This window comes from Pelodiscus sinensis, chromosome 2, assembly GCF_052426305.1.
Source record: "Pelodiscus sinensis isolate ZL-2025 chromosome 2, ASM5242630v1, whole genome shotgun sequence".
Classification (NCBI taxonomy): Eukaryota; Metazoa; Chordata; order Testudines; family Trionychidae; genus Pelodiscus; species Pelodiscus sinensis.
The window spans coordinates 209907833-209935201 of NC_143053.1; the positions used below are offsets into that span (position 1 = coordinate 209907833).

Below are 27369 nucleotides of genomic sequence, written 5' to 3' on the forward strand. Positions count from 1 at the left end.
TTACTGAAACATACTGAAGGATGAGAGATTACTCTGCACCCTCAGGCTACATCTACACTGCGCACTGTTGCGCAAAAAGATATGCAAATGAGGCACAGCGATGAATATCGCTGCACCTCATTTGCATACTTAATGAGCCGCCATTTTGTGGAAGGGGCTTTTGCGCAAGAAGGAGCTGTCTACACTGCTCCTTCTTGCGCAAAACCCCCCTCTTGTGCAGGAGCTGTTTTTCCTGAAAATAAGTGGCAGAACGGGTCCTGCACAAGAGAGTTTTTCTGAGCAAGAAGGAACAGTGTAGACAGCTCCTTCTTGCTCAAAAGTCCCTCTGCAAAATGGTGGCTCATTAGGTATGCAAATGAGGTGCGGCAATATGCATCGCCGTGGCTCATTGCTGTATCTTCTTGTGCAACAATGCGCAGTGTAGACGTAGCTTCACAGTATCTGCATTTGAAGTAGATCTTTAAGTTTCTGGTCCTTCCTTAGCTATTTAGACATACCACCGTGCTGTCTGAGATGATTAAAAAGTGGCTCCTTGTATCTGCAGCCTAAATACGAGAATCTGTATTTCTCTTTGCTTCTCTAGTCTTGTGCTTTCTGTTCTTTCACTGGACTTCCATAACTATTACGTGTTTCAAGTTCATGCCTCAACTTATAAGATTTTTATCACTCTTCAATATTTATGAGACTCAGAGTACATCTAAAAAGCAAAATGCACACACACACACACAAACCCAAAAGAAAACAACTGCTCAGAAGATCCTGGGTCAACTGATTTTGGCTTGCAAGGCTTGTGCTACAGTGCTAAAAGTAGCAGTGTATACAGGTACTGAAATCCAGTGGGGGGGAGGATCTGAGAGCCCACGTTCCAGCTCAGGCAAGAAACATCTGCATGGCTATTTTTAGCCCCATAGCATGAGTCAGAGTCAGATGATTTGGGCTCTGAGAGACACTGCCATGGATTTGCTGTTTTGCAGTGTGGACAGTCACAGAGATACAATGCTAAAACCCCTGATTATATTCCTCATTTTGTTTTACTATTCTAGTAACTGAGCAATCTAAAATATCTTATTTTAAGATTCCTTTGAGATCAAGATTTCTTGTTATCAAATTAAATGTTAAATGGTATACTAGAGGGTTAATTTAATAAATCACAGTAATGACAAGTAAGAATATTGCTTGGTTTTCTAAATAACAAAGACACTCAATAAATGTCAGGAATATAAAAAGCAATCACCTTAAACACCTTGTCAACATCAGCAAGATATTTAGCAACCCAGAACGGTCTCCCTGAACAAAAACCAACGCAGCTTGACAACGCTGTTCCAATAAAAAGAAATAAAGAGAAAATATGTCATGTTCCCTCACCCAGTGGTTCTCAACCAGGGGTACGTGTATCCCTGTGGGTACACAGAGGTCTTCCAGAAGGCACATCAAACTCATCTAAATATTTGTCTAGTTTTACAACAGGCTACATCAAAAGCATTAGCAAAGTCAGAACAACCTAAAATTTCATATAATGACTTGTTCATACTGCTCCATATATACTAGAACTGAATTCTAAGTACAATATTTTCATTTCTATTGAGACCAGCAGACCAGGGAGACGGGGAGGACAGCCTCGGAGGACGCCGGCAGCGGGACAGCTGCGGCGCGTCTGGGCTGTCCCACTGCCCGCGTGCTTCGCGGCTTTGCTCCGTGTCTCCCTGGTCTGCTGGGGGGGGCTCCCCCCAGCAGACCAGGCAGACGGGGAGCAAAGCTGCGGAGGACCCGGGCGGCGGGACCGCGGCGCGTCTCTGTCCCGCCGCCTGTGTCTCCCTGGTCTGCTGGGGGGAGCGGGTGCAGCAAGTGCGCCCCTCCCCAGCAGACCAGGCATTTCTCCGGATGCCTGTGGTAGAGCAGCTAGGGCGCTGCCGGTTGGTCCCGCAGCACCGCTCTGGGCACTACTGGACCAACCGGGCAGCACCCCAGCTGCTCTGTCCCAGGCGTCCTGTTTCAGCCGCTGCTGGTCAGTTTCAGCAGCGGCTGAATCAGGATGCCTGGGGCAGAGCAGCTGGGGTGTTGCTGGGTTAGTCCAGTAGCGCCGAGGAGCGGCGCTACTGGAGCAACCCAGCAGCACCCCAGCTGCTCTGCCCCAGTCATCCCCAAGTCAGCCGCTGCTGAAACTGACCTGCGGCTGACTACAGGAAGCCCGAGGCAGAGTTGCTCTGCCCCAGGCTTCCTGGAATCAGCCGCTGATCAGTTTCAGCAGCAGCTGACTTGGGGATGCCTGGGGTTCTTAAGTTGAATCTATACGTAAGTTGGAACTGGCGTCCAGATTCAGCCTGTTGAAACTGATCAGCGGCTGATTCCAGGAAGCCCGGGGCAGAGCAACTCTGCCTCGGGCTTTCTGTAGTCAGCTGCTGGTCAGTTTCAGCAGCGGCTGAATCTGGACGCCAGTTCCGACTTACATACAGATTCAACTTAAGAACAAACCTACAGTCCCTATCTTGTACGTAACCCGGGGACTGCCTGTAGTGTGCAGTAACTCATGTATTTTTATGTATCATTTTGAAAGCAAATAGTGTGGTGAAATTTGGATAAATCAAAGATATATCAAACTCCTGAAAGGGGTACAGTAGTCTGGAAAGGTTGAGAGCCCTGTCCTACCCAACAATTCTTTATTAATAGGTCCAAAGGACACAATTCATTCAAACCATTCTTTAAAAAAATATAATTAGCAAAATATAGTTAAAACTGCTTGCGAGTAAAAATGTAATGATATTCATACATCTATCAATGCTATTAAAGTCAATATTTATAATGTTAAAAGAACAGAACAATTGCTCAAATGCACAGTAAGATATCCACCCTAGAAAACCTTATTCCTCTAGATTTCAAATGACCATTCACGTAAGGACTACTCACATAAATAAGGGTGCTCAGGCATGGGGTAAGATTCTCTGCTGCACCTCTTATAGCAAAATGAGATCTAGACTCTTTAATCAGTTAGATTTGCAATGCTGAACAAGGCAATGCCTAACTATATTTAAAAATCTGGGTCTAAGTCAACAAAATGGCTTCATGTTTATTTAAAAACATACATTTTAATACTTATGCAAACTTATATAAACACATATCAAAACGTAGTACAAATCTTTCACTTAAAATACGCTAAACATATACACTCAAATGCCTGTTATACATCATACTTTGTTCATTTTTGTTTTATTAATTCAATTTTTGGATTGTTTTAAGGTACAATTTTTATAGAATGAGTAGGAAGCCCACTGCAAACTCATTTTAACTTTCACTTGTCCTTTTTAAATACAAGTTTTTTTTTCTCCTAAATCACATATAAGCTTCTAATGAAGATGGGGTTAAACATGTCACATGCATTTTAATAAATACTGAAGACCTCCTTTAATTTATGGCAGATATATTTTTAAGAAGGAAAATACTGATGTTATCTTGGTTATAAGCTTGCTGCTGAAATGATTTAGGTTTTTTTTCCCCCCTGCCACACAGTATCAGTATAAGACCTTTCTTTGCAGGCAATGAATTATAGCTGACACTTCAAACCTATTCTATCTGTATTTTCTAGTTCAGAAAAATGAGAAAACATAAATATTTATTCTATGTATACAGAAGAGACACAGGACTCTGATAAAAATGATCCATTACGGGATAATGAATAATAGTTATGTGTGTTACTGTTAGAATAGCAAAGGGCATGAAACATTTGCCTGTTTTTTTTTAATTTGAGGATACCTAAGGTTATTGAGTAAATAAAAAGGAAGTAATTTGATCACACTGGGATGTTATGTGTGTTAAGCCCAATAATTTCTGATGGTATTTATTTCAACCCTAGCTGAGGAGGATATAGCTATTTAATGTACACTTGTGTCACTATTTTGACAATGTCTTCGGTTAATGAGTAACTTTAAAACTGGAAAAAGGTTTATTTAAACAATCTTTTCATTTAGCTTTTACATACAATACTTGTCTAGCTTTAGGATCACAGATTAATTAAACATGCAACCCATTTCATTTAGTAAGTGATTTATTCACCTTCCATAATTATGTTTTTATTTTTCATGTACTATTACACAATATCAAAATATTTCAGTAACCATTACAGATTTCAGAGCATCAGCTCAGCCAAACTTTCTAGATTTTGCATGTACGAGGGCAAGTCAAAAAGTATCCTCAATGTATTTATTAAAATTAACACAACAGCAATAGAGAACTCATGAGTGTATCATTTTTCAGCATAGTTCCCCTGCTTTTCAACACACTTGGTCCAGCACCACACAAGCTTTTGTATGCCTTCAGAAAAAAATATTTTCGGCCAGGTGGCAAGCCATGTATGCACCGCCTCCTTCAAATCCTGGTCGCTGGCAAAACGACGGCCTCTTAAAGCATCTTTGAAGGGTCTCTGACCTTTGCTCTCTGGCTCATAGTGGTAGATCCATGTTTCATCACCAGTGACAATGCGACTCAAAAAACCGTCACCTTCCTCATGATACCGGTTCAAAGGGTGGTTACAGATGTCCAAACAGTTACGACTGTGCTGTTCCGTGAGTTGTTTGGGAACCCAGCTTGTACAAACATTACTGAATCTAAGTTTCTGGTGGATGATTTCATAGGCAGAACTGTGACTAATCTGCAGTTGGCTTGCCACTTCATCGACAGTCACCCTGCTGTTTTTGAGAATCAGCATGCAGACTTGTTCAATGTTCCTTTCAGTAGTCGATGTGGCTGGGCGCCCTGATTGTTCTTCATGAGTGACACTTGTTTGGCCATTTCTGAACATATCAATCCATGTGTACACGCTTTGCTGTGGCAAAACACTGTCACCGTACTGTGCTGATAGTCTTCGATGAATTTCCGCACCTCTTATACCTTCAGCCCACAAAAGTTGAATTACTGCATACTGCCATGTTGACCCCACTTGTGGTGAAACATCTCAACGGTCAAGGCCAAATATGTCACTACAATATAGGGAGGTTCTGTGCTTACGGTTGCGCGCAAATTCAGCAGTTGGGCCAATAGCAAAAAAAAAGACGAATACTTTGTGGATACTTTTTGACTTACCCTCATATGTGTATTTCTTTCATTTAGGTATAAGCTTTATTATAGTTAATTTTTCAACAGGAGAAGGCTAGAAGAGAAAAAAAAGTTACCTACTAGGGGAAAAGAATCCCTTGATAAGTCATCGAGTCCAGTTCCCTGACCTCTTGGCAGGACCAAGCACCTTTTAGATTATCCCTGACGGATGCCTCTCTAACCTGCTCTTGAATATCTCGAATGATGGAGTGTCCACAATCTCCCTAGGCAATTTATTCCAATGGTTAACTGCCCTGACAGGAATTTTTTTCTAATGCCCAACCTAAACATCTCTTGCTGCAGTTTAACCCCATTGCTTCTTGTTCTATCATCAGAGGCCAAGGAGAACAATTTCTGAAAACAGCTAACATGCTCCCTCTCAGTCTTCTCTTCTAAACTAAACAAGCCCAATTCTTTCAATCTTCCCTCATAGGTCATGTTTTTTAGATCTTTAATCATTTTTGTTGCTCTTCTCTGGACCTTCTCCTATTTCTTCCACACCTTTCTTGAAATGTGGTGCCCAGAACTGCACATAGTACTCCAACTGAGGCCTAATCAATGCAGGATAGAGCGGAAGAATGACTTCTCATGTCTTGCCCACAACACATGAGTTAATTCATCCTAGAATTATGTTTGCTTTTTTTGCAAGTGTCACACTGTTGACTCATATTTATCTTTTGGTCCACTATGACCCTTAAATCCTTTTTGCAGCATTCTTAGTCCTAGACAGTCGCTTCCCATTCTGTACGTGTGAAACTGATTGTTCCTTCCTAAGTGGAGTAATTTACATTTGTCCTTATTAAACTTCATCCTATTTACCTCAGACCATTTCTCCAGTTTGTCCTGATGATTTTGAATTATGACTCTATCATCCAAAGCACTTTCAACCCCTTCCAGCTTGGCATCACCTGCAAACTTAATAAGCGTACTCTCTATGACAATATCTAAATCGTTGATGAAAGTATTAAACAGAATCAGTCCCAACATAGACCCCTGTGGAACCCCATTTGTTATGCATTCCCAGCACGATTATGAACATGATAACTACTCTCTCAGAATGATTACACAGCCAGTTACGCACCCACCTTACAGTAGCACCATCTAGGTTGTATTTCCTTAGTTTATTGACAAAAATGTCATGCGAGACTGTATCAAATGCCTTACTGAAGTCTAGGTATACTAGGGATGTAATAGTGTAGTCGATTAACCGATAAGAAAAGCTTATTGGTTAATGCTATAGACTAATGCATTTTCCTCACTCTGTCGCCAGTAAATCTTTTAGCAGGCTTGCCAACAGCCCAGATCAGCCCTGGCATGTGATGGGGTCTGGGACCTACACCTGCTGCATCTCAGTATTTAAAGTGTATTAGGAGCCAGGCGGGCAGGCAGCCCAGATCAGTCCTGGTTCATGCCGCGTCTGGGACCTACCCCTGCTATGGCTCTGCATTTAAAGTGTATTAGGAGTTGGGCAGGCAGGCATCCCAGCTCAGTTCCAGCTCGCGCTGGGTCCCATGAGGGAAGCTGGTTTTTAAACTGGCTCCCCTCGCTGACCAGCTCCCGCCTGGCACCCTGTTCTGCTGCCTCTGATACAGAAACAGCAGCGTTGAGTGGCAGGGGGCTCCTTTGGAGTGGGGCTGTAGTGTACTGGCTGCTGGCCACACCTTCAGGGACTATAGAAATAGTCAACTAATGGATAAGAATTTGTGAGGTTACTCGACTATTAATTTATCCGATATTTAACATCCCTAAGGTATTCCATGTTCACCCCTTCTCCTTTCTCCACAAGACTTGTTATCTTATCAAAGAAAGTTATCAGATTCGTTTGACGTGATGTGTTCTTTACAAATCCATGCTGGCTGTAACCTATCACCTTATTATCTTCCAGATGTTTGTAGCCTTGTAATACTATAAGTAATAAATTAGTTAGTTATAATGAATGTATGTCGTAGCAAAGGGTTCGGATTAAACTTAAACACAAGATGTAGGCCTCAGGCAGGCCAGAAAACTTTGTTAACTTAGCTCCAGATGTTTGATGTTAGCATGTTCTGATGTTAAAGCAAAGAGATGGAATATTGTAATACATAGTGATGTTAATATTAGGCAAGGCCTTGTAATAGATAGAAGTTTAATGTTGAAAAACTTTGTAACTTTGTTAAAGTGACTAGAAGTACCCTTTTGTCCCATACTGCAATTGTGTAAATGTATTGTTTGTGTGAATGATAGAATGTTTTAGGAGAGAGAAGTGTGAAGGCCACTGCATGCTCAAATGGTCAGAGGAGGGGCCGGAGACTCAGAAGCACCAAATAAATATCAACTAAGTGAAAGCACACTGAAGACACAGACTACCGGGGCAGATTGATGAACCCTGACATTAGTGGCAAGCACCCCTTGATAACCAATAACAAGTTTCACCAGAAGACAACACCCAGGAGGGTTATTAGCATACTGATATCAGAGGACTGCAAGAACAACCTCCAAATAAACATATGCCGCAGAAAAACTGATTGTGATGCTGAATGACTGATTAAGGCATGACAAGGCAAAATGCATAACCTTGCATGGAAGGAAAATCCTATAAAGGATGGGATATCTTGTATGGTTCTTCGGGTTCTGTCCTGCTAAGATTATGGAGCATCAGTATGGACTGACACGAATCCGGCTCCCCCTCATACTCGACCTATCTGGCCAATCTGTTGGGTCAAGCAACAGACTGGTAACTATTCCATCAGCAGGACATTTGCGTGTACTCTTAGATGGTGGAGAGATTGCTAGGAACTGTCTCTATCTTATAGCCTCCTAAACCTCATTGGGGGAGCGGGGGGAAGGTTTGGTGGCAGGAGCAAGGAAGTATGTGTATAAGAGGAGGTCTTCAGTACTCCATACCCAGCATACCATACCCCAGTTATTTTAAACACATTTTTCTCCTGTGAGTAACTCATTGTGTTTGCTGTTGCTCATGCTTTACACAGTCTGGATATTTCCCCTTTGTTGCTACCTGGCTAAATTACGAACAAAAGAGACTCTGGAGTCATCTGCAAGCTCTTGGCAAACAGTATCAGTTTATGCTCTGTTCCTGTTTGGAGAGCTTTCTCCCATAACCATAAGGTAACTTTTTTTAAACAAAACCTAAATTTTGCAGAGATTGGTATCTTAGGTTCCTGAATACATCAGGGAAAGCTTTCAAGCCCCAGCTTTATAAAAATCTTTCCCCTAAGTCTACAGATACTAAACAAGGTGGCCAAGAAAGTACAATAAAGTAAAAGACCATCTTTAAATTAAATAAAATAAAAGTAAAACTTCACCACTCCATTCTCTCTCTCATGTTCCATTTTCTCTTTCCTTTTGTTTCCCCCCTTTTCATCTCTGCCTCTGTTGCTCCTAACTCTTCATCTCTCTAACCATACCAAACAATCAAATTCCACAACATCTGTAAAATGTGGGTAAGGACAGACAGACAAGGTAAGGCAAAAATCTTAATCAATTTATATCGCACCTGGATCAGAATAAAAATCTTGGCTCTGTGTCTAGTTCTTTAGATGCTATGCTCTCTCATTCTCTCTCTCTCATATGTTGTGGAGATGCCACTTTCTGTGGTCACACACATTAGAGACGGCAGTTTAGCTGCAAATTGCAAATGTGATTGACTCTTGAAAAAAAAACTGGCATGTACCTTTGTGCCATCAGTGGCAGCATGCAACAACCTTTCAAATTTATCTGGTATCCTGTAGCCAAGGATCTGGTGTCCACAGTTCAAAGACAATGTTGAAAAATTGAAGATATCTTCCAGAACAGCTTATTTCGAAAGAGAGCATCCACATAGCAAAAGCACAAGGAAAAAGCGATGTGCTTTTTCAAAAGTTAGCATCCACACTGACTGGAAGCCATCTCGCATTTAAGTTGTGATTAGTATGGATGGTGTGACCACCAGAGCACCTGTGTTATTTCCTGGAGGCCTCTTCTTTCAAAAGAACTACCTCTTCTGCATCCACACAAGCCTTTTTCCGAAATAGCTTTTTTGAAAAAAAGCTTCTTCCTCATAGAAAGAGGTTTATCGCTGTCAGAAAACCCCCTCTGTTCTTTCAACTTTCTGTTGAAAGAACGCAACAGCAGTGTAGATGTAAGTATAGTTTTTCCAGAAAAACAGCTGCAGTGTAGACATACCCTGAATGGCAGGAAATTGAAGCTAGACGACTTTAAACAAGGAATAAAGCACAAATAATCATCAATGAGGGCAATTAACCACTGAAGGCTTTTGATAGATTCTCCTTCACTGAATTATTTTAAATAAAGATTGATTGTTTTTGTAAAAAGACATACTGTGCTTCAAACAAGAATTAAATGAGGGAAGTCCTATGGCTTGTATTATTCAGGAAGTCAGATTAAATGATCACAGTGGTTAATTCTGGCCTTAACATCTATGAATCTATAACAAGCAATCTACAGTAGCATCAAGGGGACAGGAATCAAGTGTCACAAAGGCTAACTTTGTATTAGCAAGTACAATTAATGGAATCCTTAATCTGCAGATTAAAGGAAATTTTCTGTGGTGCTGGCAAAATTTTAAATAGTCCTATCTATAAATTAAATCTAGGTATGGACTAAGATTAGAACCCATTTCCTAAATGCAATCCATTTTTTTGAGGAGAGGATCTAGATTTGAACCCATCTACATTGTTGTGGTGGAATTCAAAGTTGCAAGATGTCCATTTTCAGGGTGAGGTTTAAATATAATTGAAAATCATTTCAGCATAAGGATGGGAGAATTCTGCATGCACAGCTACTCTGACAAGATTTTCAATAGGTATAGAAAAAATTTCACAGGAACAAATTGTAAGAACAGAGCACTGTCTACTTAGCTCTGATTTAGCCTTGATCCCAAAGCATGGCCTCAGTTTAGCAAGGGAGGCAGCTGGTGCTCTGGGTCCTTTAAGTCGCTGCCAGAGTGCCACACTGTGCACTTCAGGCAGCTTTAAGGGCTGAGGGAACAGTGTGCTGCACTCCGGGTAGTGCTCAGGGCTGGTTGCTCCAGCCTCCCCCCCCCCCACACACACATCTTTCCCAAGACCTGCAGAGGCTGTTGGCTCCCCTGGAAAAGTATCAATAAATATTACCATAAGCAAGGAAAGTCAGCTCATAATAGGTAACTCTTACGCTTGTTTTTCAGCCTAATCTGAACAAACAACCCAAATACTCATGGATATCACTGAGGGAGAGGCAAAAGTATTGATGGGATTTGGAAAAAGATGGAAATTAGGGAGAGATGATCACTCACACTGCATGAGGTATTTTACATTAACAATCAGCTAGCCAATTTATTACCTCCAGAGATACTGGCTAGAAAAGCACCTTATGTATTGAAGACAATGCACAGTTTAAGATTTATTGGTTAGGAAGATGGGCTTTTCAAATAAAATCAGCAAAGGAGTCCAAACGAAGGGGACATGGAAGAGCAGGAAGTCATATCAAATTAGTGTGGTATCCTAATTGTACATGTTTTATTCATGCTGTCCATTATCTATCATACAGTGTGGTGGCTTCTACTAGTTTTAGCAAAGATTTTGCTTGAATAATAAACTCAGGATTGGACATTTGGTAACTAATTTAAATGAAAATATTACTGTTTACAATTGTGGCAGAGCTCTGGCTATGCACCATGGGTCCTACGCTTCTAAGCAGTTGCGATATACCTCAGAGGCTCGATGTGACTCTCCACGTGTCTCTTACCTTTTCTAGAAGCCAGAGTCACAGCTTACTGAGTCATTCCCCATTAAAGGATTAGGGTAGAAGCCCTTCATATTCCTGGCCTCCATTTTCAGGAGCAGACTTTTTAGTGGTATGGGGAGAGCTGGGTGGCCCTCCCACTTCTCCGGGTTCCAGCCCAGAGATCCTAGGTAGCATTAACTGATGGGGTTTCTCCTCTATCCCCAAAATACAGAAGCCTTTCCCCTGGACGACTTCCCTAGAATCTCCTCCATGGTACCTGAGTGAACCTTTCCTGCTTCAGTAACACACTTCCTCCTCTTAGTCCTTCACTCTTTTCATTCCCCTTCACTTAGCTGAGGGGAAACCTTTTAAAGTAACCCAGCAGGCCTTAACCGGCTACAGATGCCTGATTAGCATGCTGCTTCAGACAAGCTTTTAATTAGCCTCAGGTGCCTGCCTGCCTTGTTTAGGTGGCAGCAGTCGCTGGCATTTATTTAGGGAACAGAAAAGCATTCATCTAGTATGCCTACTCCCCACCAAACTATTCTAGCTAGCTGCACTGGGTCTGTCACACAGGAGCGGCCCTAGACGAGCTGCCGGAAACTGACGCCCTAGGCGAAACGTGTGATCGGTCCCCCGTCTCCAAAGCCCTCAACGGCAGTTTATCTTGGTGTCCTAGGTGACCGCCTAGGTCGCCTGTATTGACGGGCCGTCACTGCTGTCACACTATATTCCTCCTAAGTCTCCTTGTACTCAGTTACAACGATGTTCTAAACTTCAAAATAAAATTAAAAACATGCGATTCCTTACTATTACGGGGGGGGGGGGGGGGCGGGATTTTGAGAGACTACCCAGTTGAGTAATAACTTAAAACAAAAGAAAATACTCTTAAAATACCTAAAGTAGATAAAAAGAGGGAGCAGAAGAGGGAAAATGGAAATATGTGGAAATGGATCTGAGAGCCCTCAGATAATATAATTTTGAGGCTAAATTATTTACACTTTAAATATTTTTGAATATCAAAAAGATAAGCGCCAGAAAATATAGTTATTAAACAAAACAAAACCGTACAGATATCAGTGTTCCTAGTCTGTTACTATGTTTTGGTATTATAAACCATTCTCTATCTCTTTGAAAGTTACAGTACTTTAAAATGCATGTTGTATGTTGATGATCCACACTGTGGTGAGGGGCAATGTTTCAGTTTTTGAGATAACCCTGAACAACTGGTGAAGACGAGAAGGGAGGGAAATCTATATATCCTACATTATTAATGACTACAGACTAACCTCTTCTTATCTCCACTAACTTAAAGATGACATTGAAACTTTCAATAATTCTTGAACTTCATTGTTTGACATTAAAGGCATTGTATTTGTATTCAAATTGTATTTTCAACCTGCGACATTAAAAACAAAAATTAACATTGAGATTATACTTTGTCTACAAAAAGGATTATGGATTTATTCACACCATATAATAGCAAGTTAACTAGTCACACTGTAATATTATAAACAAACAATTTAGTTATTTACCTTTTCATGTAAATATGCCAGCTAATAGGAGAAACAAGAAAACACTTACAAAACTAGAGTAATTGTTGTTGAAGACAGGAACCAGATAAAATTGACTCCAGACAGAAATCCTAAGTACAATATATACTTCACATAGGAGTGCAAATTGCTAATGACAATAGTGATATTATTCTTAAAATGTTAAGGGGCAGATCCTCAACTGGTGCAAACTATCATAATGCCACTCAAATCAAGGTACGTATGACAATTTACTGCAGTTGAGAATCTACCCCCAGGGTATAGACATTCCTGTCATTTTCCAACTCGAGAGTTTAAATAGTTCTAATTTTCTATTACATTTTCCATTCTCTTCTTCAACCAACCCACCCACCTTTATTTTGCTTCTAGTGATTTTTAAAGGGATTTAATCTGAAAATAAAAAAGTGCTTTCTTGTTGCAGTATTACTAGAAGCCAAATGTTCTAGGTCTTTTTAAAAGAACCAACAAGCATACTAGGACTTTTATTTAAAATCAAAATGTGTTACAGTACAAAACTTTTGTGAAAATAGTCTGGGGGGGGGGGAGCAAATAAAATGGGAGTCTTATCAACTACTATATGCTAAGTCTGATTATCCAAGTGAGGAATAACTCAGTTTCTTCTTGACCCCACCTAGTTTTCAGGATACATCAGGTTGAATTTGCAAGTTAAACAGGAATAATAATATTTAGGAAGAAAAAAATATTTTTCTTCTTTGAAGGAGTGAATTCGCTCCTTATTCGTAAGCATATTGTTCATATGAAAGTGGTGCATAGCTACTTTCTAAAATAAATCTAGTTTCAGTTTGCAGTTTAATTGGTTTTCAATCATGCCACATTTGCATAGTGCAATAAATACAGATATCTGACACCTCCATATCATCTAAAACTGTTGGCAACCAAAAAGCTCCAGGAAAATATTTGCTTTGCTTGGGAAAAAATGATTATTTTAACAACAGATATATGGGATGAAATCCTGGATCCTTTATGGACTTCATCCGGCCTGCTTATACACATAACAAGTATATAAAATAAAAGTACTAATTACACATGCACTAATTAAGAATTGGTAAAAACAATCACTTTCACAGAACACATCTCAATAAATATATAGCATACATTTCTAATTTTTTCATTTTTTTCTGAGAGAATAGAAAGCTAATTTAAGAGACACCAACGTACAATGTACAAAGATTCGTGGAATATGCTTTTACTTGTTCTTCATGAAGAATATTTACATTGAATTATGCTATAAAGTTTTATATTATCTTCAAGTGTACCTGCAGCTATTGCTCTTTACAGACATGTATTTAAAGGGGTATTTACCAGGAGCCTGCTTCTTCCTTCCTCTATTCATTAGAAAAAAATGTTCCTTTGTATTTTTGAGTTAGGTTATGCTTACCCTCTTTCTATCTTGCTTGACCAAACGAAACTAAATCTGGAATCAGGCTCTAACATTTGTCATCTAGTTTATATGGTATCCTTCACAGTGTACTCAATATATAAATGGTAGAATGAATTTCTAAATACAATTGAATATAGAAAAATAGCTTATTTTCTGAATGTCTAGCATTCATTTTTCAAGATCTATTTTTGTCTGCTTTTGGAAGTGAGTGTGAATACTCCAGGGATTCTTAGCATTTAACATTTTTTAATTGCCTGTAGTTTGGTTATTATACAATAGATACTTTCATCATATAAATATAATGTATCTTTGTAAAATGCTTTAAAATATGATTTCAAACCGGTGAATGCTGATTTCTATTTGCCTTTAATTTCCTCTCAATAGTAAGTTCATCAGAGTGTGACAATTAATTAACTTAATTAAGCTAACTTAATTATGTTCTTTCATAGGTCAATATGTAGAGCTACTCAGATTAATAGCCGAGCTTGTAAAGTTAATCTTCTTGTATAATGCAAATGATGCCAAGTCATGTATTAAATGCCTTCCCAAGTAACAGACGAAATAGGACTGAGTGTATTTTTAAAGATGGGCATAGACTGTGAAAAGGTTAAATAAAGACAAATGCCTTGGATTTGTGAAAATTTTAAACAGAAGTAATTCATTTTTTAAATTAATGTTCTTTCAAGAGGCTTACTTTTATAATTCTATAGGGCCATTTACACCTTAAAACTACATAATACATTACCTGGCAACATTTCATCAGCCATCTTGTGACCTTAATGTTTTTGCTATTTAAAAGATTATATAAAACATAGCCCTTTGAGGAGGTCAGAAAAAATTAAAAAACTGTATTTTAGATTATCCAAACAGTGGAATCAACATTTAAGCATTAGGCAGTTTTCCAGAAATGCATGTGCCATGTTGCTGTGCATTCCTGTTTATTCTGATACAAGCAATCACTTCATCACACAAAAGGCAACCCTCTCTCCCATTTACTGAAGAAAACCAACCTTTCCTTAAAATAATCAAGAACCCAAGTAAACAGATATAAAGTTTATGCTGTCACTTATATTTAAAACACCACTATTGCTGTTATGAAACTGGAAAAGTATTAATGGGAAGCCAAGTCATTAGACTATCACAAACACCTATAATAAAGAAACAAGACTCAAGGCTTATTTTCACCTTTTGAATACCATGTAATCTGGATAGATCTATAACCTTTGGAAAACAGACTTGCTGGTAGGAGCCTGTATCCTGACCTGAATGGCCAGACCACAGATAATTGACAGCAAAGCTTCAGGTATAAGCCTCATTAGAATTATCTTACTTTTGTATAAACTTGGGAAAGTTGTATGTGTGCACAGCAATCATGGTTTGGCAATTTATTGCAACTTTAAAATATATTGACCGTAAGTGAGGAGAAAATGAAAAGATAACAGCAGCATTCTGTGGGTCATGATTTGCATAGGAGTATATATGATGTAGAGAAGACTCTAAAGGAAAGTGGCAGAAGAGCCATCACTCAAATCTTTTAAAACTAAACTAGATAAAACCTTAGAAAAACCACTTCAGAGAACAAGCCTGCATTACCTATGAGATGATCTGGATAATCTAATATGTTTTTTCCAGCTCTAAATTCTATGCTGCTACAAAACACTGTTCTTCCTATGCCACATACAAGGGACACTTACCACTTCAGTACAAGTGGTTCACAGGTTTTGTCCAGGCTCTCTGTACAGAAATGAATTTGTATACGTGTGGCTAAGGATTTCTTTAGAAAACAATGTATTTAGATAGATACAACTAAGGACACAATCTGGCCTGCGAAAGTTTTATTACTAGTGATGAAAATTAAGAAGAAAAGAACCTAACTAGACTTTCAGACCCCAAGTTTAGTTTAATTGAGTTGGCAGTTTATGAAGGAATCATCTCTATTTGTTAACTGAAAAATTTGATATGGAGAGGCTCAATCACAATTACCACATAACCTAACACTCACTCTTCAGAGTAGGATAACTCTTTAAATAAAAGAACAACAAAACCAAGTGTTCAAGCCTTGCTATGTGGATAACTCTATTTTGTTTTCAATTAACTTCATCAACAAGACAACAAAATATTTATAGTTGAATTACCAGTAACAGTGTATTGTAATTCTTCTCTTAGCAGCTGTTTGAGTTGACAGCTGCATGGGGGAGAAAGAAAATATTGCACTACCTTTGAAGTCAGAAAAATGAAAGCATCTTGTCTATTTACAAGAGCAGGAGTCAAGGTATTGTACTGCATATGCTGCTACTGATTGTCCTTGAATTATTTTCTGATCATCATATGACAGATATTTATCAAAATAATTCCATTATTTAGTGTCTTTCTTGTATTAATGGAGATTAGAGGATGGAGAATGCATCAGACAAGCATTGCTACATGTTTTTCCACAGCATTTTAAATGTGAACAGGAACATGTCACATTTCACTTTGTTTAAAGGCAAAAGATCTTTACAATAAAATAAAAATGGATTTGAGGTTCTGCTGATTAAGTTTGGGTTATTTAAAGCTCTTTTAATGCAAGCATTAGAACCTACTGAAGATCCAAGACGCAATGGAACTTGGAAAGTAATGTTTTATTTAAAGATCAAGGGGTGGAGAGTTGTGAAAAACAAACGAAAATGTCAGCTGCCATTTGTGATCATAAAAATAAGAGACATTCCCATTGCTCTTATTTGAAATAATGTAGAAAGCTACTCTAGCCTTTAGAAGAAAAATGGAAATATTTTAATGGCTGCCAAAACTCCTGCCAACATCCATAATCCTTTTAAACTACCTGTAGAGTACTATGACTAATAGCAGTTGACTTAAGTACAAAACACATCTTTCCCATAAAACAGAGCACTATACGACAGCAGTGAATTACTGATGGGAAAAGGCTGCACTCTATCCAGATATGCCATGAGCAATGAATGCCTAATAGTTCAGAAACAGATTAATGGACACCTATTTTAATCTTTTCTTAGCTCAGTATCTTGATGCTTTGTATAGTGTTGGTAGTTTTAGAAGTCAGAAAGCAAATCAGATATAAAGGATATGCATGCATGCATGCTAAAATATCATCATTCTATATTTTACCTTAGAGGTTCAAAAATATACTTTTTGCATCAAAGCTAAATGCCATGAACTCATAATATTCTGGTGTTTGAATAAAAGGAAAAGCTTAATATGGCACTTTATCTGAATCAGTATTGCTTTCCTAAAACATACATGCAGGAATTAAAGCTCTGTATGCCTCTGGGCCCATACTACGGGTTGAACTTCTCAGGTTCCAAGGGTGCCAAATTAAACAGGTGCCAAACCAGAGAATTTGCCAAACCACAGGAGGTCAATACTGGCTAGCAGCATTGCCAACACTTACACTACTTACAGGGCTTTTAGAAGATATTTAGAGGTAAATTAGCGCTAAATAACAACATAGAATACTGAGCCAAGACTGGTGGCTGTGCTCAAGCGTCATAAGATTGCAAGAAACTTTTGCTAACTAAATCCATGTCTGACCATGGATGTTGCAGGATTAGAGACAACTGGACTAGAGAGATTCAACCTGTAGTACAATGTGATAATCTAATTTGTTTCAGGACTGTCAAAAGAAGCTATTAAAGGGTGCATCTACATAGGGCTTAACTTGAAATAAGCTATGCAAATTGAACTATGCTAGTTATTTTGAAATAATATTGCTGCGCAGACATAGCCAAACTGTCCTCATTTGTTTCTATTTTACTTTCAATTAAATATGACATGTTTTAATATAATATTCTGGGGCCAAGGTCTAAAGGAACCAACCAACAAAGACAGGCTTTTCTTCTTATTCAGCAGCTTATTAAAAACAGAGGGTACGTCTACACAGCAGTGTAATTTCAGAATAACTGACATTATTTTGAAATAACATGGTGCACGTCTACACTACAAGTCTTTATTTCAAAATAATGTTGAGCTGGAGGACTTCTTACTCCAACTCTTGGTAACCCTCATTTCACAAGGAGCAAAGGAAGTCAAAGGAAGTGTTCTTCCTTTGACTTCCTGCTGTGTAGACATCGCCAAAAGAAGAGTTAAGCTATTTCAACTTCAGCTACGCAACTGATTTACTGAAGTTGTGTAGCTTAATTCAACTTTAATCCTGCTGTGTAGACATACCCAAAAATATACCAAGTGAAGTTTGTACCAAGTGATTAGGTCAGTAAAAATTCCTCTATGAAGAACCTTCATTGCAAGAACTCCATGAAAGATAACACACCCCAGAATAAAATTTTATGAAAGCAAATGTATTCTCAATTCTCTAGGACAGTGATGATGGAATGAGAGTTACACACATAAATTCTTCCCCCTTTTGTTTACACATTAAAATACTATCTTTAATTAATTAATACATGCTGTTTCTCAAACAACAGAACACAATCAAACATTACCTAAATTCCTCAGCCGTAAGAGACCAGTCAATTTCTTTTGAAGTTAATTTAGCTACAGATGTAACTACTGCCATCCTAATGAATTTTGCTAAAAATCTACTGAGCATATCCTGATTCTCAAACTCAAGACAGCAAAATCAAAACCAATTTCTTTTGGTCTAAGATTGGGGCTATTTTCATGTCAACCAAACTTTAAAGTCTCAGGTATATCAGTTCAAGGGCTATTCAAAATCATGATGCTAGAATTCTTTTTTATGAGGAAAGTATATTTTAGCCTGTATTTCTGTTAAACATTTGGAAAACAGCACTGCTCCAGTTAGGAGTAATCCAGTGGACTACTGATTTTAGCGTGCAGCAAGTTTATAGATATTTTAGGGTTGCCACGTGTCATTTTCAACCAGAATGCCCAGTCGAAAAGGGACCCTAGAAACTCTGGTCAACACTGCTGTTTGGGCTGTTAAAGATCTGGCTAGCAGTGCAGCAGGATAAAGGGAGGTTCCCTGTCTATTCTGGCTCTGTGCAGCTCCAGGAAGAAGCTGGCAAATCCCTGCAGCCCTGAGGCCCAGGAGCCATCAGGGAAGCTTTGTGGACGGTCCCTGTATCGAGCTCCGGCTTTGCAGCTACCATATTTCCAAGTGTAAAACACAGCCAATGGGAGCTGTGGGGGTGGCACCTGTAGGCACAGGCAATGACGCATAGAGATGCCTACGTGTGTTTCTGCCTATGGCAGGTGTGGGTAAGATCTAGCCCACAGGCCACATCTGGACTGCCAAGCCTTTTAATCTGGCCCTCCCACCCACTCCTGCAGCACAGAGCAGTGCTGCTCAAAGCCGTTAACTGCTCCCTGTGACTCTGCACTATGAGGAGAAGCTTTGATTGCTGCTCTCACCCCCAGCAAAATCCCTCAGCACCAGCTGGCTGGAAACCAGCCAATGGGCGCGGAGACATTTTTGCTGGGGGAAGGGACAGTGCAGCACAATTTCTCCGTTTCTATTGGTTGACTTCTGACCAGTAGAAGCTGAGAGATTTTCCTGGGAGTGGGGGCATCACATAAAGCCTCCCTCCTCCTGCAGTGCAGAGAGCCACAAGGAACCGCGAGCTGGGGGTTGCTGGCAGGCAGAGAAGCCTGCATGAAAATGTTGCTGGATAGGAACTTCTTAGGTAAGCATCTTCTGGCAAGAGCCTGCCTCTGGCATCCTACTCCCTTTTGCACCCAACTCCCTCCCAGACTCTGAACTCCTTCCTATGCCCCTTCCCCAGGCTAGAAACCTGTCCTGCACTCATACTTCCTTTTGAACCCTGCACCCCAATCTTTTGTCCCAGGTCACAACACCCTCCTTTATCCAAAATCCCTCTCATGACCCCACACTCTCTCCTGCACCCCCGTCACATACCCAAGCTCCCTTCTGCACCTAACCTCCATGCCAGTCCCTGCACACACACACACTTAGAAAAGTGTGGCCCTTGATCACTTATCAAAATATTGGAGTCTCCCTCCACCGATAAAAAATTATTGCCCACCCTAACCTATAAGCCAGACATGTTGGATGCTTCTAGGAGAAGCAGAGAGCCTGCTTATCCCTGCTGCACCCCGACCTGGAGTCGCCTGAGGGTATATCTACACTACAGTGTTATTTCGAAATAACTTATTTTGAAATAATGCGTCTACACACAACATGCATTTTGAAATAGCATTTTGCTATGTCAAAATAACGCGTCCACACTGAGTGGACTCTGAATCGCATTTAAGGCTGGCCAGAACCAGTTTCAGCAGGGCACCAGGTCAGGACTTGCTGTGTGGGGCTGCTGCCTGAGGCTATCTGAGGTCCGTGCTTAAAGGAACCCTCCCCCACAGTTAGCCAGTTTTCAGGTTTCCCTACTTGTTCGTCTACCTCGACGAGGGGCAGCAAAGCATTTTGTCTGTGTGCTCTGATTGCCCTCACTCGGGACACCACAGCACTCTGCAACATGGAGCCAGAGATGCCCCTGGGCACTCTGGTGCTTCTCTTGGACGTGTTGCTGCAAGCCTGGCTGCACTTTCTGCAGGCTGCCATCTGGGAGGTCCATCAGGGAGCTATCAGTATCCAGGAGGCCCTGTGGGAGAGCTTCCACCCTGAGGAGCACTAAGAGCCTCCCTGCTCTGCCCCAATGGGGGCTTGTGCCTCATTCCTCCCTCACATCCTTCCACTTACCTCTCCCTAACCCCCCCCCTTCCTGATGTCAACTAAATACACGTATTTTCATTAACACAAACTGTCTTTATTTAACAAAATGGGGGATAGGACTATGAAACTATGGTGAGACTGGGGAAAGGAGGCGGGAGAGGGGAGGGGGAAACCTGGGAGGAGGGAGCTGGAAGGGAGAAGCAAGGAGAAGGAGGGGGAGGGGAAGCTCACGGTTGGGGGGTCTCGCTGGGCCAACTTGATTGTCATGAGAACTTGGTCCTGGGTTCGCATGTGGCCTTTGGTGGCCAGGCTGGCAGCTATCCTGCCATAGACGGCCACGTTCCTCCATCTAGTGCGGAGATCATGGATGTTGGGGCATCCCCCCAAACCTGAATAAGGTCCATGATCTCCTCCCTGAACCAGGAAGGCGCCCGCCTTCTCCAGCCCCTGTCAGGCTCCTGGGAGCTGGCAGACTGCTCCTGGGGAGTAGTGAAGGGCTGGCTGCCAGTGGCTTTCTGGCTCATGTTTTGGGGGCCACTTGGAGCTGGCACAGGCACTGTGGCCAGAGTCTATCCCTTTAAGGGCTATGGGGAGGGGGGAAGGGAGTAGAGTGTTCTTGGTTGAGACTGGAGTAGCCACCAGGGCACCCTGGGAAGGCTGGAAGCCCCCTATTTTGAAATAAGTGTCTACACAGCATTTCTTTCAAAATAGCTATTACGAATTTGGTGTTATTCCTCGTAGAATGAGGTTTACAAATTCGAAATAAGCGCGCCGCTATTTCGAATTTATTTTGAAATAGCGGTTTGGCTGTGTAGATACTAGGAAAGTGATTTCGAAATAAGGGCTGTTATTTGAAATAACTTTGCTGTGTAGACATACCCTGAGGCAAATGCCACCCGCTGGAGTCCAAACTTCCAATTGCATTCCAATCCCCTGCCATAGGTTAGTATCCTCTCCTGCATCCTAATTCCTTTTCAAAGCTTGCATGTCAACCCCCTGCTGCAGCACTGAGTCTAGTTCCTCACGCCATACGCCTTGGCCCCAACATGGAGGCCCCTTCTACACACCAACCACATATCCCCAGTCTCACGCTGGAGTCCACATGCCCAAGGCAGAACCCACACCCCCTTCTGCACCCAAGCCCTCTCCTATACCTTGAACCTTTCCTTTTTGGTCTCCCCCGGGAGCCCACTCTTCCTGCTGGAGCACCCATCCTCCTCCCACAACCCTACCATCTGCCCCAGACCAGTCAAAATAAATGAGAGTGGGGGAGAGTTAGCAACAGAAGGAGGGGCCTGGAGTAAGTAGGGCAGAGGCTCAGAGACGGTGCAGGGTAGGGCCTTGGGGCAGTGGTGGGGCAAGGGTGTTTGGTTTTATGCAATTAGGAAGCTGGCAAGCCTAGCACACTTGCATGCATAATAAAACTGTCCTAAGGTGTGCATTTTGAGGGTTTACTAAAAAATTCTACTGTTCATGCTTACTACATGAATTACAAAAATAGGGCCTAATTTTGCAGCTTGATCTGCTTGTATAGCATCTAGCTCAGCTCCATATAGGTGCAAAGATCCATTCACGTAGATCAGATTGCAGGACCTCTTGAATCCACATTGGTTTCCCTTGGAACAATGAAAGGCAATGCTCCACAAACAAACAAACAGCCATTTCCATCCAAAATTTCATCTTTTAAATCTCAATCATGTGGACTGTAGGCCAGTCTCATACATGAAATGAGAAGTGTCATTTCCCCACTTTCCTCGTATATAAAAGCAGTGGAACTATAACTGCTCTAACTTAAAACAAAAAACAAAAAAAACTGTCATGCATAAAATAAGCACAAGCATGTTCAGTAAGTTACATGTGAGTGAAAACAGTTTAGTATTAGAATGGAAACTGTTGCATAACCTTAACTCCAGCAGCTTTTCACTATAATAAAGCAGAAAACTTCTGGATTTTGTGAGAGATATGGATGTTGTTAGTAAAACAATAGTATAACCGTATTAAAAATTTTAGATTATTTTATTAAAAAGCGTATAAATCTTGAAACTACAGAAACAACATTTCCTTCTAACTTAAAGCATGATATTGTAAAACAGTTTTTTCTAATGACAATGTTTCTGCATGCCATGTACTTTAGTCTACAGTAATTGTCTTAGTCCCACATGTCATACAAATAAAAGGCAAAGCACCAAACTGTAAAGATGCTATTAACCTTGTATGATTATTTGTGTTGTAGCAGTGTCCCAGATGTCTCTACTATCTATGTATTGTAAACATGTGTGTGGACATGGTCACTACCAGAAAGAGATTACAATCTAATTTGAAACAAGACACAAGTGTAATAAGATCACAAAGATAGGACAGCAGCAGATCTCACCTTTTCCTTCTTTTCCCCCAGGATGAATCTTTTTGAGCACTCAGAGAAAAAAGGGAAGCTAGGAATTTTATTTTAGTTCTATTAACAAGAATAAAACAAAATAAAAAAAAACACACCCAAACTACTCCGATAGTTCAACTGAAGCCGCACACACTATGAACAATATTAGAATTAGCAACAAACTAAAGATTGGTGTATCTGAGACAAAGGAACGTCACTGGCAGATGACAATTCTAGTTTATAGAAACTAATTTGGAACTCTCAGACTGGGATGTTTCAGTTTGTATTCACCATGAGCTGTTTTCCTCCTGTCCCCACCCCAACTCTGAGATCCCTCTTTCTGATCACCATCTTCATGATTTCTCATTTGCTCTCAGCCAACTGTTAATGCCACACTTACAAAGCTTTCAGTCTATTAAACATTCTGACTTCTCTACTTCCTCTACAACTTCCATTTCTTCTTTGTGTAATTACATGCTGATTAACCTAACAACTGTCTCTCCATCAGCACTTCCTGGGCCAAGGTCAGATGGCCCACAAATTATGGTATAAATTATTCCTTGATAAGTGTTAGGTGGTGTAATCTACACATTGACGGTGTTGCATTAAGAAATGAGAGTTAAATGAAGGTGTAAGATAAAGCAGAGCCTCTCAGACATGTTTCCAGTAAGAAATAATGTCTTCTATGTGTATACGTAATTTGCATTCACTATCAGTTACCAATGTGCAATTTACACCAATTATAGCCTGGCATGGGCTCTGAATTTGGCAAGATACCATTGTTCCTCTTCTCTGCCTCTCAAAGTCCTCCGTAATCCTAACTCTCTCCCTGTCTCACCAGCTCTAGTCCTGCTTACACTATAGTGAGCATTGCTGAAGACAATCTTGTTCTTTCACAGACTACCTATACATTTGTCCTTCCTATGTTCAGCTGGCTAAACAAGACAACCCTCACTTAGTCCTAAAGTCTTAACATTGCTTCTGTATTCCATCCCCTTCCTTGAACTTGCTATGGCCTCCTTTCCACCCAAAAGTTCAGAGTTTCAGGGACAAAATAATATAATTATCCATCTTCCTTTCTTTTCCTTCCTTCCTCTATTTATCATAATTCACGCCTTTCTCTGAAACCTATTCTTTCTAGCTGTCCACCACTAGTCTCATGATATGTGATCTTAAGTGTGATCTCTCAATTGTTGGTCAATAACAGAGAAACATCCAAAAACAGAGACAGAATCAGTGCCTATCACTGGAGTAAATTGATAAAGCCAGGAATCAGGAGCTGGAATTTATGAATATTAACAATCCAAGCTCTCTCTGCTACTCAAGGTATAGTACAGAATTATTAGTAATGCTCCATATTATTTTTTCCTGAGATCTGGGATAAGACCACTTAGGTGGAATAAACTGACAGTCACTTCCAAATCTAAAAGTAATGGTATTGCCACAAAATAAATGATGTAAGCTGATGATCTCCTGCCAGGTGGAAAAATAATAATAATTGAATGACTCTATTCTTCTTTGCTGGACTTAAGAGATATGACTACCAGGAAGAACAGGAAGTTCCAGAAGATATTTAGATAGTTCTAAAAATAGCAGGAGCTGCCTAAAGAAAGAGCCCAACGTTAGTCAAGCCATATTTCCACTGCTATTGAATGACAAAAATTCTATGTCCTTCTTTATGAGGTGGACTCTAGCTAGAACACTGAGAAAGGAGTAGGACTGGTTTCAACATAAAGACCACTTCATCTGATAATGTTTCCTGACAGAAAAGGAATATCTAAATCTGATAGGGACTCTGGGGAAATGGAAAATTAGGGCTTTTCATAGGCTCAGGTGTTAATCCTATTTTCAATAAGACATTTTGAAATTGGAAATAGTTATCCCCTAAAGATGTTTTTCACAGTAGGAGAGGATCAGGACTTTCAATTTTGCAGAAAACCCATCTCCCTTGCTATGGATGGGTATCTGTAATGTAGGTTCAGAGACAGAATGAGTCTTAAGTCACATTATGGAATAAAGTCACAAGTTGGCACCTGCAGCGTGGACTTTGATGCTGTCCTCTTAGGGGTGCTAAGGGTTCACTAAACTGCTGTTTTTATAACATTTTGGCAACATTTCTATAATTTATCATTTCTATAATTTATTCAAATCTCATAGAACAGAAATGCCACATAACATCAGCCACATAAAGAACATTTTAAAGAAATCAATCTATTCTACATTCTTTTCTAGGTAAAATCAAATAACAGAATTCAATAGGTAGGGAGGGTTTGCTAACCCAGGGGAGCTACTGCTAAGTAGACTTCAGGGACTGAGGACCAAGATTTTATCTTAGCGCTGGGGATCCTGGGCATATGACTAGACCATGCACATGATATCTAGTGCTAGCAAGGTGTTCTTAATGAGGGCTAAAATAGACAGTCACAGTGAAATTCATTGTCAAAACTCCCTTCCTTACAAATGAGGAGGAAATTCCCTTTAGATAATGGCCAACATAAGCTAGTGAAGTTTACTTTTGAGAAGTTTGGCAATAGCTTTACATTAAAAAAAAACCCTCTAATAATCAGAATCTACTTCTTTTAATTTCCCCAGAGTTTAAAGAAATTCTTGCTGTCCTGAGAAATAAGGAATGAACAAAATATTTTCACACGTTCCTAGAATGTCCAGTCATTCATTATGAGAGTGTCAATTAACAGTAGACAGAATGGGATTAGCTCGTGGACAGCACTGGTTGAAGCCCTACGCACTGCAGCAGGCATTAGGTCTTAGGTGCCAAAGACACAGTGTGGAAGGATACCTCTGAGCTGTAGCTTTAACAAAGGCTTTAGAAGTAAAATAAGACCAGGCATGAAAAATTGCAGTAAACCTACATACTCAACATAAATTGAAGAATAGAATAGAGACAGAACATCCTACCTCTTCTGGATGTTTCTGTGCCACCGCTACCTGCTCTTCAGAGCTGCTTCTTGAGGAAGAGGGTGCCACATTACCTGGGGCCTCTGAGACTACTTCAATTGATGGTTCGGAGTCCTGAGAGCAACAGAGACAAATAGACCCCTCAGAAGTGTATTGAAGTGGTACTCCACAAAAGAGAGGGTGTTTTAGTGGTACTTTGGTCTGCATACAGGCATGGAAGCCAGGAACTTCTAAATCTTAACTTTCGAACCTGGACAAGTCAGTTTTTTCATCTGTAAAATGGGGGTATCACATAACTTCCACTAATTGTGAGAATTAGTAAATGTTTGTACAATATTTGAAGATATACAATTCCATATTACTACTAATATTGTTTTATCTACTCTTCCTCCTTCCCTTCCATTCCTTTCACGTGGAAAGAAATTTTTTTTTTCTGACTTGAATCATCTGAGCCTTGATTCTGCAATCAAATGCAAACGAGATAGAACAAGAAATGGAAAATGAGACACTGCTTAACAAATTAGATACTGGAATACTTTCTAACTATAAGGATAGTTAAGTACTGAAATAGATTACCAACGGAAGTTGTGGAATTCTTATCATAGGAGGCCTTTAAGAAGAGGACCTAACATCCATCAGAGATGTTCTAGGTATCTTTGGTCATGTCTCAGTGCAGGGGCTTGGACAGGACGACATCTCAAAGTCCTTTCTTATGATTCTGTGATTGCCATGTATGCACCATACTCCCTTTTGTGTGCTTTTCCTGTTACTCATCAGTGTGCAGGTTAAAAATTGCACATCAACTACACCCCAAATCAGAGTAAGTTACACTACTTTATCACTTTTAACTACAGTGTAATTTATACCACTTTTATGTCACTACTAAGTTTGATGCAAAAATTACATGGGAGCTGTGGTTCATGTATGTGAAGTTGGAATTTTGCCTAGTAGAATATGACAGGTGTACCGGAAAAGAAAATCTGATCCATTTCATTTTTTCCTTTGTTTTCAATGAATACTCCCAAATCTAGCACCAGATTCAATAAACATATCACTTACTGTATAGTACATGTCATCCAACCCATAAGCAAATCTGTTTTTTGTCTCACTGAACACTGATGTAGAACATAAAACTATGCAATGATCTTATTGAATCTGTCCATCAGCTGCTTTAACAATACTGAATTATTATTAGTGAATCCATAAGTGGCACATTAAAAACAGAAAGATTTTGAAAATATAAAATAGAAAGATAAAACATGTTAAAATACAAAAATTTCAAACGTGTCAAAACGATGTGAGTATCACATTTTATCCATTCAACAGTCTCAGGATAATCAGCACATAACCTGAGGTGAGCAGTCATTTTAGTAGATGTACCGGATACTCAATTGCTGCTATAAAGGGCTGTTCTTGAGTGGTCATCTGCCACATATCTCATCGACCCACATCTGAAACAGTTAAGCCTGCATCCGAATAGAGATTTTTACAGACCAAGCAGCTTATTCCCATTCTGTTTTCCACAATACAGCAGCATCGCCCATAAACTTAGTATTGTAGTCTATATAGGCCTTTCTCTGATGTGTCAGTGGCAAGACATTTCCTATATATATATCTAAAAAGTGAAAGTTGTGGTATTTTCTGGATTTTGGCAAGGAGTTTTTTTTGCTGCAATACAACCCTGGATGTTAGGAGTCAGGATATCAGAGAGGACTGG

General features: G+C 40.1%; 1 protein-coding gene across 1 annotated transcript in view; it reads right to left on the reverse strand.

Annotated features, from left to right (window-relative positions):
* The window catches only part of PHF14 (PHD finger protein 14), a 319743-nt gene that overhangs the window by 34125 nt on the left and 258249 nt on the right, over positions 1-27369 (reverse strand). Inside the window, exon 20 of the mRNA XM_089776015.1 lies at positions 25653-25766. Coding sequence (XP_089632141.1) covers positions 25653-25766 — 114 coding nt within the window. The remainder of the gene's footprint in view (positions 1-25652; positions 25767-27369) is intronic.